The 19131-nt window shown below is 44.1% G+C and overlaps 1 protein-coding gene across 4 annotated transcripts in view; it reads left to right on the top strand.

Annotated features, from left to right (window-relative positions):
• Positions 1-8042: 8042 nt before the first annotated feature.
• The window catches only part of MGAT4A (alpha-1,3-mannosyl-glycoprotein 4-beta-N-acetylglucosaminyltransferase A), a 52094-nt gene continuing 41005 nt past the window's right edge, over positions 8043-19131 (top strand). For 2 of the 4 annotated variants that reach the window (XM_083735601.1, XM_083735599.1), the window contains exons 1-3: positions 8055-8354; positions 10215-10306; positions 10914-11238. In XM_083735601.1, coding sequence (XP_083591727.1) covers positions 11145-11238 — 94 coding nt within the window. In that variant the 5' untranslated portion in view covers positions 8055-8354; positions 10215-10306; positions 10914-11144. Of the gene's footprint in view, positions 8355-10214; positions 10307-10913; positions 11239-19131 lie in introns of all 4 variants that reach the window. The other 2 variants (XM_083735600.1, XM_083735598.1) reach the window with 1 other exon arrangement.

Here is a 19131-nt window from a genome sequence, read left to right on the forward strand (position 1 = left end):
GCACATTTAGCAACCTAAATGATTGATGTTCTCTGAAGCTCTTGAAACCATCCCTGTACTATAGCCTTTGACTATAAAAACAATAGGCATTATCAAATGAGAAACCAGCTACATCCTAGAAATTCATCATCACTGCTATTATCTATGCCCATTTCAGAGTAAGTGTCCTTTAAGGGATTATTTAATGAAGGCCAATGCAAGTGAGAGAAAACACATGAACTATTAACTTGAGAAGAATCTCGGACCACTTAGTGCAGTAAACAGTGGGCTACTTTTCTTGCGATTGTACAAAGTGCTGAAAAGAGAACTAAAATAGACACTGCTCAAACGCATATTATCTGTGTATCAACATAGCATGAAAAGGAGGAGTATGCAGTTCAAAAACGCCATCCATTTATTCAGAAGCCATGTTTGGATTTGCAAGAACACAGTGCAGTGAAATCACTAGCATGTCCTTGGAACACCCACGATATTCCCATTGTTGGTGGCATAATTCTTACTCTAATGTCCATGTTTTTACAACAACAGCAACAACAACAGAGTTCTGTGGCATTTTACAGGCAAACAAATATATTAAAGCATAAATATTCATAGTAGAAGACCCTCCTTCCTTGGATGTTTGATGTTGGCTCTGATGAAATAGGCTCATTTTCTTCATTTTTAACATTTTCATTTAGGTGATTTATATGCCACTTTATGTTTGCTTGGTTTTTTTAAATCCCTCATCCTGAAGTGGTTTAAAAGTTCCTAAAAATATAAGTCAAAAGACAATGATGCAATAAAACAAAAATACAGATTTTAGAGCAGTAGCAAGATAGCAGTTAGGTAAAATATCACATCAAATATGCTATCATGTATTTGCTCCCGTCGTTCGGTCCCAGCGCCTGCCAACCTAGCAGTTCGAAAGCACCCCTGGGTGCAAGTAGATAAATAGGGACCGCTTACTAGCGGGAAGGTAAACGGCGTTTCCGTGTGCGGCTCTGGCTCTGGCCACAGCAGCGATGTCACGCTGGCCACGTGACCCGGAAGTGTCTCCGGACAGCGCTGGCCCCCGGCCTCTTGAGTGAGATGGGCGCACCAACCCCAGAGTCTGGCAAGACTGGCCCGTACGGGCAGGGGTACCTTTACCTTTACCTTATTTGTAGGTAATAGCTGTACCCTCACTTTTGCTGCTATTTCCCCTGTTCAAATTCATACCAGAAGGTGGTAGAAAGTTGCACACTCATCCCTGGAGCTGTCACCAGGCCACACCTGCAATCATTTCTACCCCAGATTCAAAAAATGGCATTAGGAAAAGGGTTAATCCCTCCTTTCTCCCAGTGCCACTGCTCTGATCACAACTGGACCATGTTGCTGTAAAAAAAACAGGGGAGGCCAATAAGAAATGATAGTAAGTCCCCATGCAATGTGTGTGGTTTAGCCCTGCAGCAGCAGGATAAAAACGTGTCTATGGAATCATTTCCATTCTACCATTTTTATTTTTGCCACGTATGGTCATGGGGAGCTGTCACAGGGAATCTTTTTTCCCATTAACAGGATTTGTGAGTTAAGTGCATTTCTGTATGACATCTCCTTAGCTCTGGAAGCTTCTTTGCCTTGGGCATGTGTTTTTTATTTGTTTTGCCAGTATAAGGCTGTTTCAGGTGAAAACATGAGGGAGTTTCCTTAAATTCAGGTTCTGCAACTGATCACATTCTGCCGGGGAACATAGATACGGGGCACTTGACGCTTGAGGCAGATGGCTACATGACCTTTTTGAAGTTGAGCAGTGCCTCAAGCTGATTCCAAAAGAGACTCCTGGTTTAAAATGATTTATTGGGATTCCACATTCCACCCCCCCACACACCTCTTTTTAGACACCCTGAATCTTTCTGAGGTACAGAATTTAACTTAGCCTGAAGTAACTGGTAGAAGATAAGGTTAGGCATAGTTTTGACTTGCTTAGTCAAAGGACAAAGGGAATTTCTCTAACTTGTTTGTTCTGAGCACTTCCTGCTCCTCCCAAGGGTATTAATTTGTGTGGCTTTCGGAATTGAGTTTGATACAGGCAGGCAGGGAGGAAGAGAAAGGAAGAAAACTAAACGAAAAAGAGCTGTTATTGAGCAAAAGAGCAGTTTTCTGCCACTTTTCACAGTAGTAGCTCCCAATGGTAGTTGGATTTGGTATTTTTATCCATTCTCTAGGTAAGGGACTTCTTATTTAATCCCAAGACTGCAAATAGAGAACCGCTGAAATAATCATCTACTCATATTTACTCAGAGAAGACACCATCCAGGACAGAGACAAGATGGATAAGATCTTCTGTTTGCCTTACTTTCCCGGCTGAACAACATATTAACGTTTTCCCCATATCTAGCCCAAATTAATCCTGTCATTAACTCTTGGTATGGGTCAGATGACTTCAAGAAACATAAGACATTGAAAGGAATGCTACCAAACGCTAATAGCATGATTGAGTGAACAAGGATGAACCCCCTCCGTGACCAATGAACTGGTTCCCAGTAGGTCACAAAACCTGCCAACCATCATTAGCTTATTTTCAGCCAGATATTTCTTTTCTTCAAGCAGCTCTTTGCATGGATATAACTGTACTGCAGACTACAGAGGAGGCAGAGGATTATATCACTTCCATATGATGTCCTTTTCCAGATGTCATAATGTTGTGGTGGGCTGGCAGCTACACACTAATTCAGAGCCCAGACCATTCACAACCACACATTCACAAAGAATGTCCTGTTCGCAGGCTTCCCACAGAGAACAGGTTGTTGGACAAAATGGGCCATTGGTATGATCTAGCAGACTCTTCTTACCTTCTTATGCCATCTTGACAAGAATATGATTGATTGAAAGGTGGGGTGTTTTATTGCCAAAACGTATAATTAATCACACACATACCCCAACAAGAAGCATCCATTAAAAAAATAATCTGTATGGGGCCTGTCTTCTTGCTATTTTCACTCCTAGCAGCCATGTCAGGAAGTGTTCTTAAATGTCACCAGTATATTGGTAACAGCGGACTTTAAACTACAGCACTTTCGTCAACCGTTCTGAATGCAACCGCGACTGCAATAGGCCGTTCATTCCAGGGAACAGCCCCAGGGAAAACAGCACAGCAGCCATTGAACGGAAACTCCTCCCACTCAAATCTTAACAACACAACGTGCCTCTTTAAAAATGTGTAATTTACGAATAAACTTCTGTCTGGCCGCAGAGTTTTTTAATGGTATGTTACCATATCTTCTCTACCCTGCCAGTATAAGAATATACCTTGAAGTGCTGAAAATAATGGAGCATGTCTGTGTCAAATTTTTTCTTATAATTTGCAGCTTTGTTCCTTTCAAGGCTATGAATCGCAGGAACAGAGGAATCATAATCATGACATAAATTATGCTGGAAGCGCAGCTTCGGTAGTTATCAAATTTGTCATCTCTGGCACTTCACCAACCCCAGCCGTGGTTTATTAATTGCTTTGTAACTCTGTCTGCCAGTTACACTTAAATGTTTGATCTTGCCTGTCCCCAGCCCTACACATTTTAAATAGCTGCATTGTTGGCAGGTGGGATGAATGTAGAGGCATCAGGGTTGGCAACAGCATCTGGCACAGTTGGGAAACTGCCAGGGCTCACTGCTGATGCCCCCGTCTTAACAACAACAACAACAAAACCACCCTAGGCCTTTGCCCTGTGCAATGTTGAGTGCCTGGGTCTTGCTGCCATATTTGTTTCCCAGAATGCCCCTGATGTACCGGCTCTGCAAGGCCTTAAAGACAGGAGTAATCAAGCTGATGCCCACATTTATCAGGGTGGAGGAGTTTGGATTTGATATCCCGCTTTATCACTACCTTAAGGAGTCTCAAAGCAGCTAACATTCTCCTTTCCCTTCCTCCCCCACAACAAACACTCTGTGAGGTGAGTGAGGCTGAGAGACTTCAGAGAAGTGTGACTGGCCCAAGGTCACCCAGCAGCTGCATGTGGAGGAGCGGAGACGCGAACCCGGTTCCCCAGATTACAAGTCCACCACTCTTAACCACTACACCACCAGTACCTCCTGTGGAACACATGAAAGACATCACCATATATCGTGCTCTACCCACAAAAAGGTGCCGGAATGCACTTCCTCAAAAAAACCCATCCCAGAACCCAAAGAGGATCTCTTCAGGCTCCGGGGAAATGGGAGGCAGTCTCCTTGCCAGCCAGAGGCTTGTTGAGGCTGCTTCGCTGAGGCGAGGGGAGCTTTCCACACCTCAGCTGAGCAGCTTAACAAGCCCCCTCCCCTGCGCTGCTCTGGCTTGTGCTTGCTCACAGATGGGGACAATTCGCTATCCAGCTTTAATTTGCTTTTGTGAATTTTTATGGAATCTGGGAAAGCCTGTGATAATTCCTTCTAGGGTGATGTGTGCCAAACTGTCCAAATGTTGTGGAGCTACTTGCGACCAAATGTTGTGGAGCTACTAGGGACGCAGGTGGCGCTGTGGGTTAAAGCCTCAGCGCCTAGGACTTGCCGATCGAAAGGTCGGCGGTTCGAATCCCTGCGGTGGGGTGCGCTCCTGCTGCTCGGTCCCAGCGCCTGCCAACCTAGCAGTTCGAAAGCACCTCCGGGTGCAAGTAGATAAATAGGGACCGCTTACCAGCGGGAAGGTAAACGGCGTTTCCGTGTGCGGCTCTGGCTCGTCACGCTGGCCACGTGACCCGGAAGTGTCTCCGGACAGCGCTGGCCCCTGGCCTCTTGAGTGAGATGGGCGCACAACCCCAGAGTCTGTCAAGACTGGCCTGTACGGGCAGGGGTACCTTTACCTTTACTTTACTTGCGACTACATTTACAACTTTTGGAAACGGAAGCACTGTACTTTTATTGTGAAGGCAGGGGAGCGGGGTGAGGGGCTCAGTGCTAGAAAACAACACGCGTCCAGTTTGCTGGTCTGCTGGGGATCAAGGAGGACGGTGTGCACATTTCAGACAGCGCTAACTGCAAAAAGCAGGTGAAGTGCAAATCTGCACCATTGTTTACAAAAGGCATGACATAGTTGAAACCACTGAGATTTGTTCTTGTAATCAAAGCCCAGAGCAGAAATCAAAGGAAAGCACATAGTTCATCTCTATGCTTTTAAAATTTTTCTTTATTGTTATTAGAATGGATGCAATCAAAAGTACAGCTGACATTCTGTGGGAGTTTCATGAACAGGATATTGATTACAAAAATGCTAAACATGTATGTCACAGGTGGGAGAAAACGGGATGGCGGTGGTGGCAGAAGCCAGAATACTTCTCAAATAAAGGATGTCCAGCTCAATTCTTATTGGCCGGATCTTGCTCCTTTTAATGAATTGTTTGTTTCTTCTAGGATGGTTCTTCATTTCTCAAAAGTAGACTCCCATTCTTAGAAAAGTTCCCTTATTCTTTTCCTTCACTCTTGAATTATCTTCTACTTAGTAATTCTACTGTTTCTCTTACCCTTTATACTTGTGAGTAAAGGAAGAAACAAGACATTACATTAGAAATAGTAAGAATAACAATATACATGAGTATATTCACAAAATCTTTAGATTCATTTTGCAAAATAATATGTAAATTGAACTGGTGTGAAACACAGCTACACCATTTTTATTGCCTCTGTCCTGTGTGTGAAAAGAGAGTTGGGAGGGAAGTTATATGTACGCCCATCACACATACACAACACACAACACACACAGTCTTACCTTGTTATTGCTGCATTTGCTCTTTGCCCACTGCTTTCTGATCATAGGTTCTTTAATGGCTTTGGTGTCATTGGATTGGATTGATCTTTATTACGGCCATTGGCCCGTCACACAACAGTTTCCCATACCACCATAATGTACTTGAACCTCCAAATTTAAAACCGCCAAAACTTACAAAAAACAGACAAGAACCAAAGCAAAACAAAAACAAAAGACCAACATCATACATTACAATAAATTTGTACCATAAACATCGCCCTCTGCTCATAAATTAATAGAAGACATCAATGGTGATATCACCTAATTACATCCTAAAACATAGATCATGGTTTAAAGGGATTAGTTTGGTGTCATTAAAAATGCAGAGGTTTTGGCCTCAGCAGCTGGCATAGTGGGGTAAATGCTGGAGCCCACAAAGACTTGCTGCAGTTGACCCTGGCCTTTTGAACACACATATTTCTATATATGCCTATATAATAAAAATGTAAGAATGTTGTCATGCAGTCCTTGTGGGAGGATTTGCAGTGGTGCATCACAATACAGTGGTACCTCGGGTTACATAGGCTTCAAGTTACAGCCTCCGCTAACCCAGAAATATTGCTTCATGTTAAGAACTTTGCTTCAGGATGAGAACAGAAATTGTGCTCCGGCAGTGCGGCAGCAGCAGCAGGAGGCCCCATTAACTAAAGTGGTGCTTCAGGTTAAGAACAGTTTCAGGTTAAGTACAGACCTCCCGAACAAATTAAGTACTTAACCCGAGGTACCACTGTACTTGATTTTCATGGAGTCAGGGTGGAGTAGGGGAGCAAAAGTGAAGCAGGATTGTACAGCAGCAGTGGCTGTGAGAGAGAAGGGAGGGATACTGAGAGGGGGAAATTGTTGGTTTAAAACAACAGCAGACATTTGAGTAAAGCAGAGATGGGTGAAAACAGAGGAAATTTGTAGTTTTTAACAAGTTTTGAATATTACTTTGAAATATCTGGGGTTACTGCATTCTTTCTCTGTCTCACATGAGACAGCTGAGGAATGGAAAAGGGAGAAGTTTGAGTACAGCAAGAAGGGAGCTACTCTGAAAAGCAGAAAGCGGATGTTTTAAACTGGCAGAAGTTTGAGTAAAGCAGTGATGGAAGAACAAGTGGCAGCTTTAAACAATGGCAGGTATTTGAGTAGAGCAAGCAGGGGATAACACTGAGTGGGGGGAAGTGGTAGTTTAAAACAAGGGTTGAGTACTGCAAGAAGGAAGCTGGGAAAGGTTCTGTAGCATTAGCTTCGTTGTTGTGTCCATCACTGCTATTTCTTCTTGTCAAAACCAGATTATTTTTAAAAACGTATCAGTATCCCTGAAGTCATTTTTTAAAAGTTAACACAGAGATCTAATCTTTAGCTGCATCAAACAATCTGATAAAGGTACCTTCTGCAAGACCTCTCTATTAGTTGTTGGTTTTTAAAGTCCTGTTGTATGCACTGCCATTTTTCAAGGTGCTGAGCCCTTGAGAGATAGAAACCTCATTTCATTTGAGCTGGCAGGCAAGTTGTGCCCAGGCGAGGAACAAAGGGAACTAAGTGTGGCTACAGAAAAATGTCACCTCACACATGAAAAACTGCACTAATCTGCCACATCAGCAGTAACAATGGGCATAAAACGGGTTCTATTTACTAAACACACTTTATATAGTAAAAAATAAATTCAGATTAAATGTTTAAAATGTTAAATGTTTTAAAAAGTAGTAGTATGGGCTGGCTTCTTGATTTGGAAGGTGAAAACTTGCAGCGCTAATTCCACAAAACCTTCTTGTCTGGAGGAGGAAACCAAGGAAACAATCCTGCTCAAATAAGACATTGCATTCAGGGGACAGGAAAAATCAAAGGGGAGGCTAATGTTAGACAAGAGGGTGGATCTGAACCAAAGATGCCAAAGATCCCTATCGTGACCTCACAAACCCAAGATCAGTAGATTTCAGTTTGCTGCTTCTCTCAGCAATATTGCCCAGTTGCTGGGACCTGGCAAGCCACTTCCAGCCGCAGAAAACAGCCACAGTCCTCTGAGCACTTAAGTCCCTATTGAACACAGTGGGGCATTTGCAAGAACTGACCTTCTAATGAGTTTGCTCGAATTTTTCAAGGTGCAAGGATCTGGAAATTACACAGCACAAACCCCCAGCTCTCCCGCACTTCAGCTATCAATAGCTGGTGAAAGAAAACTCGCGAGATTTCTAGTAAAAAAAAAAAAAACCCTAGTCCGAGACTGACATCTGACTACACCATCCGCTGGAACGTGCCATCCAGTAAAGGACGACCATTGGCTTCTTGCGCGGGTTGGGTTGGCCAATGGAGGTTCGGGTGAGGTGAAAGGAGGCGGGCGCTCAGAAACCTAGCCGGTGTGGGCTTCTGCTCCTTGGGAGTCCTCCTCAGTTGCAGCTTGGGAGAAGCGTTTCCTCTGCTGCGGTGAGAGAGGACCGAGGAGGTGAAGTCCTTTTTGTGTGTGTGGTGCAGCAGGCGAGGGCAAGGCAGCTGTAACTGCAAGGGGACTCTTGGAACGCCTCCTGCGCGGGGAGGCACGCGCGCAAAGAACACGCGCGCGCGCCTGAGAGTGTGTGTGGAACCCTCGGCTTCTCTTTCTCTCCGCGTAGGAGCAAAGGGCGGCTCCTGCGGGACCAAGGTGAGCGCACGCCAAAGCTCCGCGTCCACTCGGGGCTCCACTCTGCCCATTCCCGGAGGGCGAACAGGGGCTTCCTGGGGTCTTCGGCGGACCTGGTGGGATGAATTGACGCGAGTTTGGCGCTTTCGGCTTGCAGTGGGTTTGGTATTATTATTGCTACTGGCGCGTCTGCCTGCAAGACGGCGGTGGCGGTGTCTGTGAGGTGGGCAGACTCAAAAAATTAAAATATTAAAAATCCACCTTTTCTGTGTGGCGAGGGGGATGCAGGCCGGCCGGCCGGCCGGCCAGCCACTCTCTCTCTTTGGTGCAGCCGCCTCCCCAAGTTCGTCCTGCCAAAGTCGGTCGGCGGGCGGGGAGGAGACTGTTTGGGGGTAAGTGGACTGTGCAATGCGACAGCGAGCACGCTCTCTGGTTGTACACGCAGGCGGAGGGACTGAGAGAGAGGAAGAAGGAACGCAAGAGAGGAGAAGGAGAAGGGCAAGGAGGCGGGTGGAGAGAGGGTCCGCTGGAGACTGCGTCTGTGCGTGCGTGTGAATGCGTGTACGCGGGCAAACTCGCTCTCCTCCTGCATCAGAAGGATGGGGGGGGGGGAGAGAGAGAGAAATGAGCATTGGCAGGTTAAGCATGCTTTGGACCTGACTTTGCTACCGGGGTACCGTTTCCCCTGTGGGGTTGGGGAGAAAAACACATTCATCTTGTAACACGCTATAATTTGACACACGTTTGTTGCTGCAACGAAGTGGAGGGGGGGGGATTCGGAGGGCTGGATAAATCACCTGACAGTGTATCTAATCCCCACGGAAGCATGTGTGTTAGAAAGAGGGAGGGTTGTATGAAGCACGGGAGGTAGGAATAGACCGAGATTGGCGTGTTATGTATACAAGAGAGGAAGAAAGTAGGAGTACAAAGTTCAGGTGAGCAGAAGACAGATTTGCATGTGGCACACAGGGAGAGACAGAGAGAAATGGGAGCAGGTGTAAGCATCTTGGGTGTGCAAGGCTCTTTGGGAGTGAGAAGGTGGGAATACTGTGCAAAAAGATGTATGTTCAGATGTATATAAATGTGCAGGGTCAATTAATTCCAGAGAACTTCTGCCCTAGTTTTTCCATCTAAAATACAACCAATATGTTAATATTCCTTGTACTTAAATGGTTTTAATTTAACTACAGTATATGCCTCTGCTGCTGTTACTGCACTGAGGAGCCACAGTTAGCTGTGCTGCATCTTTAAATCTTGTTTCCCCATCTGTCTCCTTTCCATTGTAAGTGCTGGTTAGCTTCATGCTGCGTATGTCTGGACTTGGGCATGTGCAAAGCAATGGGTGTTTGATTTGCTAATCCATGCTGCCACCAACTTTAACTTTGCCCATCACTTTTTTTGGGGGGGGCTATGATTAATAATAAATTGGTGAAGTTATAGGAAGCAGCGTAGTTCTCCCAATTACAGTGGGCCATAACTACCTTAAGCCTGTGACCAGATTCCTGTGGGCTGCTGTAAACTATGAGTGCCGTGCCGTTAAAGTTGACGGCACTGACCTACTGATTGGGGTAACGTGAACCTGTATGTCATTTTCTCTCTACCTTTTAGACAAGCTATTTTCGTTAAAACTCTATTGAAAAGCTGTTCAAGGGCATGAATGAAGATTGAATCCTGCCTAGATCCCCTAGGTACAAGCGCACGATGCAGAACGTAACCCTTCCTTGGTGCATTTGGGAACTGTCAGCTACTTGTAACCATGAATCTCAGAAGCATTTGTGAAACAGTAACAGCTTCTGATGTTTCAAATGTTTTAACTTTCTCTCAGCTTTTCACGTGCTATGGTTACCACTTCAAGTGTACAATTTGTTTCAAACACCTTAGGCTACAAACTTAAGCACACCTACTAGGACGAAAGCACCTGTTGATGGAATGAACGCAATAGCGATTGGCTACAGAAAAATGATTTTGTTTAAGTGAGTGGCAGAGTGAGATGGCTGAAAAGCAACCGTGGAAAGGAGAAGGGTGGCTGTGAGAGGAAGGGGGCGGGGATGGGATGAGAGAAATGTGTTAACAAGCTGGCATGTAAATGTGTCAGCAAGTTGGCTGGATCTTGTAGGAGTCTGAGCTGCCCAATGATACCTGGAGGATCACAAGTACCCCAACCCACCCATGTATAGGATTACACTACATGAATGTTCAAACAATTAATGTAGGTTGCCAGTAATCCATAAAGATGTTTCCCAGCCGGAACTTAGTGGAACTCAGTTCCAGCACCTTTCAGGTGGGTTTTGGCACCTTTCAGGTGGGTGCCGTTGACATTCTAAGAGAACGTAAAAAAAAAGAGCACTGCATAAAACAGTCTTGTAAATTGGAGATAATGTAAATCTACAAGAGAGTAAAGGGGTAGGTGAGAAGATGTGGCTTGCCCAAGGCCTCTTACTAAGATAATGGCAGATGGGAGGTTTGAGCCTCTGTCGTTTGCAGTTCCCTCAGTCTCTTCTCTGTTGTGTGATGTGCTTCGGTTTTCTACAGACTTCTCTTCATTTTTAGGCTGAAACTGAGTTTCCCCTTTATGCTTAGGGAGTAGAAGAACAAAGAATGAAGGGCAAACTCTTCAAAAGCTTCTGAGAGTTCGTCATTCTCCAGCGATACGTCTGCTCTGCAGGTTGCACAATGATTTGGAAATGACAGTGCCACATACTCCTTTTGCTTCTGGCTATGCCGTGCTAGCGCTGGAATAAGTGGGCTTCAAGCCAACAGACGAAACTCAAATCCTGACTGTTGGCCAAATACAAACCATGTTGAAATGAGATGAGGCTCCGAAATGGGACTGTGGCCACTGCATTAATTTTCATCACATCTTTCCTCAGTTTGTCTTGGTACACAGCATGGCAGAATGGGAAAGGTAAGTAGCATCTTTTTTTCCTGAAAAGGAATGCATAACTTTGTCTATGACTGGTGTTAATATAATTTAGGGTTGTGTGTGTGGTTTTTTTTTTAAAAAAAAGATTGTGTGGACATGTTGTGGGGTGGGGGAATCCAGTTTTTGTGATAATACAACCCCCATCATCCAATTAGCCATGATGGGGCTAATGGGAGTTGGAGTCTAATAGCTGGAGGGCCATAGATTCTCCATCCTTATTTTAGACCAATTTCAGAAATAGTATGCTGACTGTTTCTGTCTGCAAATTTGGTGCTGCATTTGAAGGCTTGAAAAACCCCCACACACAACGCAGAGCAGACCACGTCCAGATTTCTGATAAATCTAACCATAGAAGGAGAAAATGAAGAGTACACTATTAGTTTGCAGTTTTTTCTCTCTGTGTGGGTCAGTGCACACCTGACATTTGTAGGTTTCCAGCTTTACTTTCTTTTTAAATAGAGTGCAATCATAGGAGCCAACTCCTAGGGGCCAAGGTCCCTTTAGGCCCCCTAGAAAATATTTGAGGGGTCTGCCCTCCCAGTTGATGGGCATTGCCACTCATATGGTGTGCATACACCATGTCATTATGTGGGGCAGAGCTTACCTGCCCCCCTCCCCAATATTTCATTCAAGTTGAACCCCCGGAGTGGAATGAATTGCTGCTTTTTGATTTGATTTATGCTCAGATAGTTCTCTCAACCTTACAAGGAAATAATTTAAAGTTTATTTAAGTTTGCAACGACCAAGGTATGGTCCTGCACTATTGATCTTGGTTCCACATGGTGGGGAGGGGGAAGAATCCCAAAGTAACTACAATTCTGAGCTGCAGTAATTATTCAGATAATTATGTCTTTGGCCTGTTTAGTACACAAGGCCAATAGACTAATCCACAGTATTCTTTTATGAAAGATGCTCACAGTATTCTAATTTTGTTGGTTAGTTGCTGGAAAGCTGTTTTAAAATAAAGTTGGGATCCCCTCCACTTAAAATGTTTTTAAAATTAAAAATACATAAGTAACATTTTAAAAGGGCCAAATAAATTACTTCCCGCAGAAAATAGTGCTGGTAAACAAAAATGGGGGGGGGGGGGCGCAGCAACGAGATTAGTGCTAATGAATTGATTGACACTTGTAACTGCTCAGTTTCCTCCCCCTTTGGTAGATGTTCCAGTGCTATTCCCTATGACAGTGCCAAAGGTTGCAGTCAGGTTGACCCATTCTACTGTTGCTGATTTGACAGATTTCAAAGGAAATATAATAGGATTTTATTTTATTTGTGTGTGCATTGCAAGCCAGCCATTATTTGTGCTTGTAAAGTTCAGTATAGGGAAGTGGTAGGAAAGATCTCTGACACACACCTGGGAGAAGCTGTGCCTGCCACAGAACACCATTCTGGGGCCAGTGGACCATTGGTACAAGGTAGCTTCATGTACGTATGTATTGGAACTGCTGCCTTTGAAACTAAAGGCTGATTTATCTATCAGGGGATATCTTTGGAGATGTGCTTCCTGCTTCTTGCTCTGCCCATTTATCAGTGTTATATCTGTGTAAGTATTCCTGGGGTCATGTCCCCTTGAGCAGAGAAAAGTTTGCATTGCAAAGTAAACCTGTATAGAATTGGACTGAGAGCAGGAAAAACTGCTTTTTGAAGGGGACATGAAAGACTGTAACGTCGATCGGCCAGGTGGAAAATGGCCTGCAAGGCAGGAACAAGTCTTTCAGGACTTACAGACAAGATGTTCTCTTTATAAATAGAGACCATTTGGGAATACATAAATGCTGCCTCTTGACTGATTTTTTAGTATATTTGAAAATCTTAAATGTTTTCTAGCTTCCATGGTCCGTTTCATTCGGTAGTGTTAATTTATTCATGTAGCTTTTAAGCCTTTTATTTGAGTGGCATGTCAGTCTGCCGTCTGCACTTCAGGCTAGGTGATTCTGAATTTTTTTCTAGCTAAAATTGAAAACATTTACTATAATCTGTGCAGGTTAAAAATTATTTCGCTTGGAGTTTATTTAGGCAAATCACAAAGTAAACACAGTTAATAAGAGAGGGCATGCTTCACTGAAAACTTGCTCATTCTCTAGAGACTATTTAATATTGCATTCACACACTTCTGTTTTAGCAGGATTTGCCTGCTTCTGACTTTCATCTCTTTAGTCAAAGAGCTATTTTCCTCTCCTTATTATCAACCTTGCAACATTTGTATCTCTTAGCATTGCTTCTTCCAAGAGGCAACTACGTATCCCATGCTGCATGTAAAACAGATGGCCTAAATAGTCTGTTACTTTAAGATCTGACAAAGTGCAGCAGGTTAATTCAGTTAATGAAAGTTGTGTTTCTTACACTTAACAATATTGCCCACAGGGCAGAAAATGACCATAGGTTCACAAGTGATTGATTATGACCATACGGCTATTTGCAACTCAGGTTTAAAGTCGGATGCCTTGTTAGTCTTTTTCCATAACTTAGGCTCGTGTCAATGCTTAATTGTTTTTAGGCGGGTAACTTATTTCGGAATACTGTCAGGTGTGTGTGCAGGAGCCGGGCCCTGTGACCAATAGGACTTTGCAGGACTGGGGCCTTCCTAAGTTTGTTCTGGAGAGGCAAGGCACGGCCTCACAGGTGAGGCTGATTGGTAACTTACAGCACCTGGTGGCAAGAGCTGGGAAAGGATATAAGGTCAGCATTTCCCTTCGGCTCTTTGCCACAGCAACATGCTTCCTGCCTTGCTGTGTTTGGCTTCTTGCTTCCTGATCTTTGAACCTCGGATTCTTGACTCCTTGCTTCTTGATCCTTGGACCCTTGACTTTGTGACTCCTTGCTTCCTGACCCTCGGGCCCTTGACTTTGTGACTCCTTGCTTCCTGACCCTCGGACCCTTGGCTTCTTGACTCCTGGCTTCTGGACCCCCGTTCCTGCTCCCACCCCGCCATTTTGCCCCCAGTCCTGACGTCCCCTGCCGGGACTTCGATCACCCCTGAATCAGAACGTGACAAATGCAGTGGTACCTCTGGTTACAGACGCCTAGGGTTACTCGTTTTCAGATTTCGGACTGCAGGGTTACTTCCGGGTTCCGCTGCTTGCGCATGTGCAGAAGCGCGTGTGTAGATGCGGCGCTGCAGGTTACGAATGCTGCAGGTTGCAGGCGTGTCTCCATCACGGATTACGTCCACAATCTGAGGTTCCACTGTAATTCTGTCAACAAGCAGGAGTACACTAGATGCGAAATTGCATTTAAAATGAAAGCCATCCTTTTGGTGTAGTACACTAGGCCACTCCACTCTACAAGCTTAGTTCTGGTTTCAGGTTTTAAAGGCCTGTTTTTGTGTGTGTGTGTGTGTGTTTTTTAGCTATGTAGAAATTGTGTTTACGAAGTTGTTTCCATAGCTGCATCTATACACATAATTCAGATGCTGAAAGCCCTGTTCCTGTTTCTGCTCTTTCTAGGGCAATATACATATCTTTTAAAATCTTTGGCACTTACCCACTACAGCAGTTATGTGTCAAGCAGCAACACACCAGTGCTTATGTGGACCCTTTAAAACTGGAAATGGAACAGACCCCTGTGTTGGCCAAATAACCAGTGGTAATTGGTTCCTTATACCCAACCTTGTTAACTGCTATGCCTATGAGCACTCTTTAGGGCCCATTTTATATCCCAGATTCTCTGTTTGCTTAAATTTTGGTCACCTGGGATGTGCTCTTCCTGGAAATGGGAAATGATGTGAGCCCTCTTCAGTTGTTTGCTTCTCCCTATATGACTGCCATCACTTGAGGGGGGACAGCTTATAGCCCCTGCCCTCCCCTCTACAACACCCTCATCACCATCTTCATTGTCACCCAGTGCTGGGAAATGAACTATGGCAGTGGGGGGGGGGGGATCTGCTATGCTACACTAGGGGTCAGCAAACTTTTTCAGTAGGGGGCTGATCCACTGTCCCTCAGACCTTGGGGGGGGGCTGGACTATATTTTGGAAAAAGAAAAGAAAAAAAAAAGAATGAATTCCTGTGCCCCACAAATAACCCAGGGATGCATTTTAAATAAAAGCACACATTCAACTCATGTAAAAACATGCTGATTCCCGGACCGTCCGTGGGCCAGATTGAGAAGGCGATTGGGCCGGATCCAGCCCCTGGGCCTTAGTTTGCCTTGCCATGTTCTATATCACACAGTGAGCTTCCATGAGTAGAGAAGACCAGCTGCAAAAGTTGCCTTTCCAACATTGGGGAAGATGATAAAGGCACGTGGCTAATGTGTGTGTCTCTTCAGCGGCATCTTGTGTTCTGTCATATCCTGCCTCAAAGTACAGTTGGCTGCTTCCTCCTTAGCCCATTGTGTTCACCATTTTAAAAGGCGTTACTGATGCAAGCAGTCATTGAGCAATGAATGCTGGAGGAAACGATCTGGGGAACTCCTTAGGTGAAAAGCCATATCTGGTTTCCAGTGTGTCATTTGATGCATACGGTTAGCACTATACACACACACACACACACACACACCTTCTAATATGATATACTGTGCACATCCGTTGACTATTCAGATGCTATTTGTATTTGTAAGCTGACTTTGTAGGCTCTACACTTCGACCTTAATTATTCATGTTCCTCCTGAGACAGTGTCCCAAACCCCTCATTCTTCTGGCATGTACAGAGGACTCAAGGGGGAGGAGGCGGCCATATTCCACCTGTTTCCAGGCTTTGGGGATGTCCGAAGTAGTTGTAGACTACCTCCCAGAACTCAATATGGTGCAAGACTGACACCCCACTCTATGAACTATTTGTGTGTGCAGGATAACTCAGTGGGAGGGCTAGGGCCCTTTTCGCTATGCATATGTGTCTCTTCCTGAGCTTGAGGGCAAGAGGCTTCTGGAAGGATTTTTGATTTGCTTCTGGCAGCCACATTTATGGACCCTTTTGATCTGGGTAACAAACAACAAATCAGCTTATTGGGCACCATGGTCTAAAGTACACACACACATACATGTGATGTATATAGTCAGCTAAGAAATGGTTGAGTGTGCATATTCCACCTTTGGCTCATAGCTGTCCCTTTTTTTGCGGGAAATTCCCTTATTCCAGCGCCATTTCCCACTCCTATCCCGGATTGTTAGATATCCCGTAGACTGTCCCCGGGACAGGTGAGGCTGCTGACCCCTTATTTTCGAGGCTCCCCGGGACAGGTGAGGCTGCTGATCCCTTATTTTTGAGGCTGCTGATCCGTTATTTTCGAGGCTGCTGATCCCTTATTTTCAAATCTGAAAGTTGACAGCTATGCTTTGGCTAAGATGCTTTGATACCTTGAAATGGTCACAGACATTATCTGAAGAGAATTTGTCACAATAAGAGATGAGGAAAAGGGTAGCTATGGTGACGGTAGTGGCAGCTCAGTTTGGCAGAAGGGGAGAAATTGCATCACAGTGGAGGGACAGGAGAGGCTAGGAGGCAGGAAGAGTGAAGCGGAAGAGAAGAAGCAAATATATTGGGATATGGAGGCAGCCTGAGTTTGGCAAGAGGTCCCATGGCTGGATGACTGTTTAGGGAAGCTTCTGCTGTTTGCTTTGGTACCAGAGATGATATATTGGGGAAACAATTCAGAGAAGGGAGAGACAAAGTGATGGAGAATCCTGCAGCATGTGGCGTGCCTTCTTCTGTTCTTTCTCCTCCTGTGCCCAGGGTGTTTTACAGGCTTCTTTCATCTGGAGCATGTGATCCTGTCTTCAGTATTCTATAGTTTTCTGGAGCAAATAACCACAGCAGGGTTTCCCAAACTTGGGTCTTCCATCTGTTGTTGGAGAACAGCACCCATCATCCCTAGCTAGCAGGACCGGTGGTCAGGGATGATGGGAATTGTAGTCCAAAAACAGCTGGAGACCAAAGTTTGAGAAACTGGTCTTAAGTATCGCAGTTACTTTTTTATTATTAACAATTTCAACATAACAAAATATCAAAACATCTCATATTCATTATTTCCCCCACTTCCCCCCACCTCCCCATCAAACCCTCCCCCCCCCCGAGACTTCCCTCAGTTCCTCTCTCTGATTTCTCAACTTATATTGTTCTCTGCATACTGTAAAATTGTATATATCCTTATATTATCTATCTACCTACTATGTTAACAATCAATAAATTTGTGTATGTTTATTCAAAACCTGCCAAGGAGTCCAATTGATTTTGTGGTCTTTTCAAGTAATTTGTAAAAAGTTCCCATCTTTAAGTATCGCAATTACTAATGCAATAATCTGAATTCACCCACTGTCATCCAGAAACACTCACAGTTGCTCCGCCACTCCTGTCTTTCTGGAGAATCAGTTTTTACGCTGCAAATGTGCATTTGTTTCACATATCATCCTTCCGATGTATGCTTCTGTTGTGTTTTGTATCAAACCTTGGTTAGCAAGGAGAGAGCTTAACTGTGAATCCCGGTTCAGATGACACACCAAGCCAAAATGTTGCTAATGCAGTGCAGCAGTAAAAAGGAGCAAAGTGGTTGTGAGAGCTCCTTTCTATCTGTGAGAGCCCAGCCATTTGCATTGTCTCACAAAGCCATAGTTTGGCTTACCACAGCATGAAAACATTTTCATGTGTGTGTAATTGAAATACTTTTTAAGGGATATTAGCTGGTTAAGATTTTGAAGCTGTTTGAAAATGCAATCCAAAGCTGATAGCTTGATGTAAGTAAAACACATTCCATGTGCAAACCAATTGAGAGAATAGTGGTTACTAATTAGGTGAGAAATGTTACTGGTGACAGATGGCTCTGTGTAAATTAAATGAACTGTACTACCTGATTAGAGTTTCATCTGGAGGATAATTGCATTGTCGTCTTATCGTTCTCTTCTCCACAGTTTTTTCAGGTCAAAATGTCTCTTCAGTGCAGTGATACATTATATGTAATGATGGTCCTGTAAGTCCCAAATTAGGGCTTGAGATATCCTGATGCTAAATTATTTACCACTAAAGCCTGTGGCCCAAATCCCATTTTAACACTATTCAATGGCTTTCAAATAAAATAGGATAGATGTGGCAAACCGCTGCATGTGCATTGCAAGAACCAAAACTGAAAAACCGAGTTAGCTTCTACAAAGTATTTGCTTTAAAACATTAATTTTTGGAAAAGTTTTTAACTAGTCAAAACTTTGTATTCAAGTCAGCTGTCTATCACAAACATTGTAAGAGCTGACATGGCTGTCTTTGCAGTTTGATATTACATAAATTGTATAATTCAAGGGGCTCAGTTGTTGGTCATTTAGCGGGAAGGGGACATATACTTAAAGTTGCAGCCATTCTGTAATAGCCCAAGTGTTTGGGTAATGCTGATACAGGTAAGTCTAGTACTTCTGTAGTACGTGGTTATTAATGTCTTATTGTTTGATGACCACCTATATATCAAGTCTCAATGGATTGTATACTGTACTCCAATGTGTCATAATTTTATTACTTGTATATTGTGTATACAAGTTTATGATATATTTAAAAAAATAGTAATATAAGATGCAGTAGAATATGTGGGTGTAAGATCACCTATTTTTGACTACAGGATTCAGCTGCACCACTGCTGTGGAGGTGTGCAACTGTTCCAAGACCTTTCCTGGTATCAGCGTCAAGTAGACTAGTCGGTAGTTGCCTCTGTCCTTCCCCCATCTTTTGAAGATGGGGACCTCACTTGTTCTCTTAAGAATTCTTCAAGACTGTAGACAGAGGCTCTGAGATTACATCTGCAAACTCCTTTCATTCTCTTGGATGCAGCTCACTGGGCCCTGGAGATTTGAATTTGTCTAAAGTAGCTAAGTGTTCCCATACCACCTCCTTTCCTATCTTGGGCTGCGGCTCCCTCTCTGCATAACTTATTAAAATATTGGTAGGTTTGGCACTG

The sequence above is a fragment of the Podarcis gaigeae genome, assembly GCF_964106915.1.
Source record: "Podarcis gaigeae genome assembly, chromosome: 4".
NCBI classification, from domain to species: Eukaryota; Metazoa; Chordata; class Lepidosauria; order Squamata; family Lacertidae; genus Podarcis; species Podarcis gaigeae.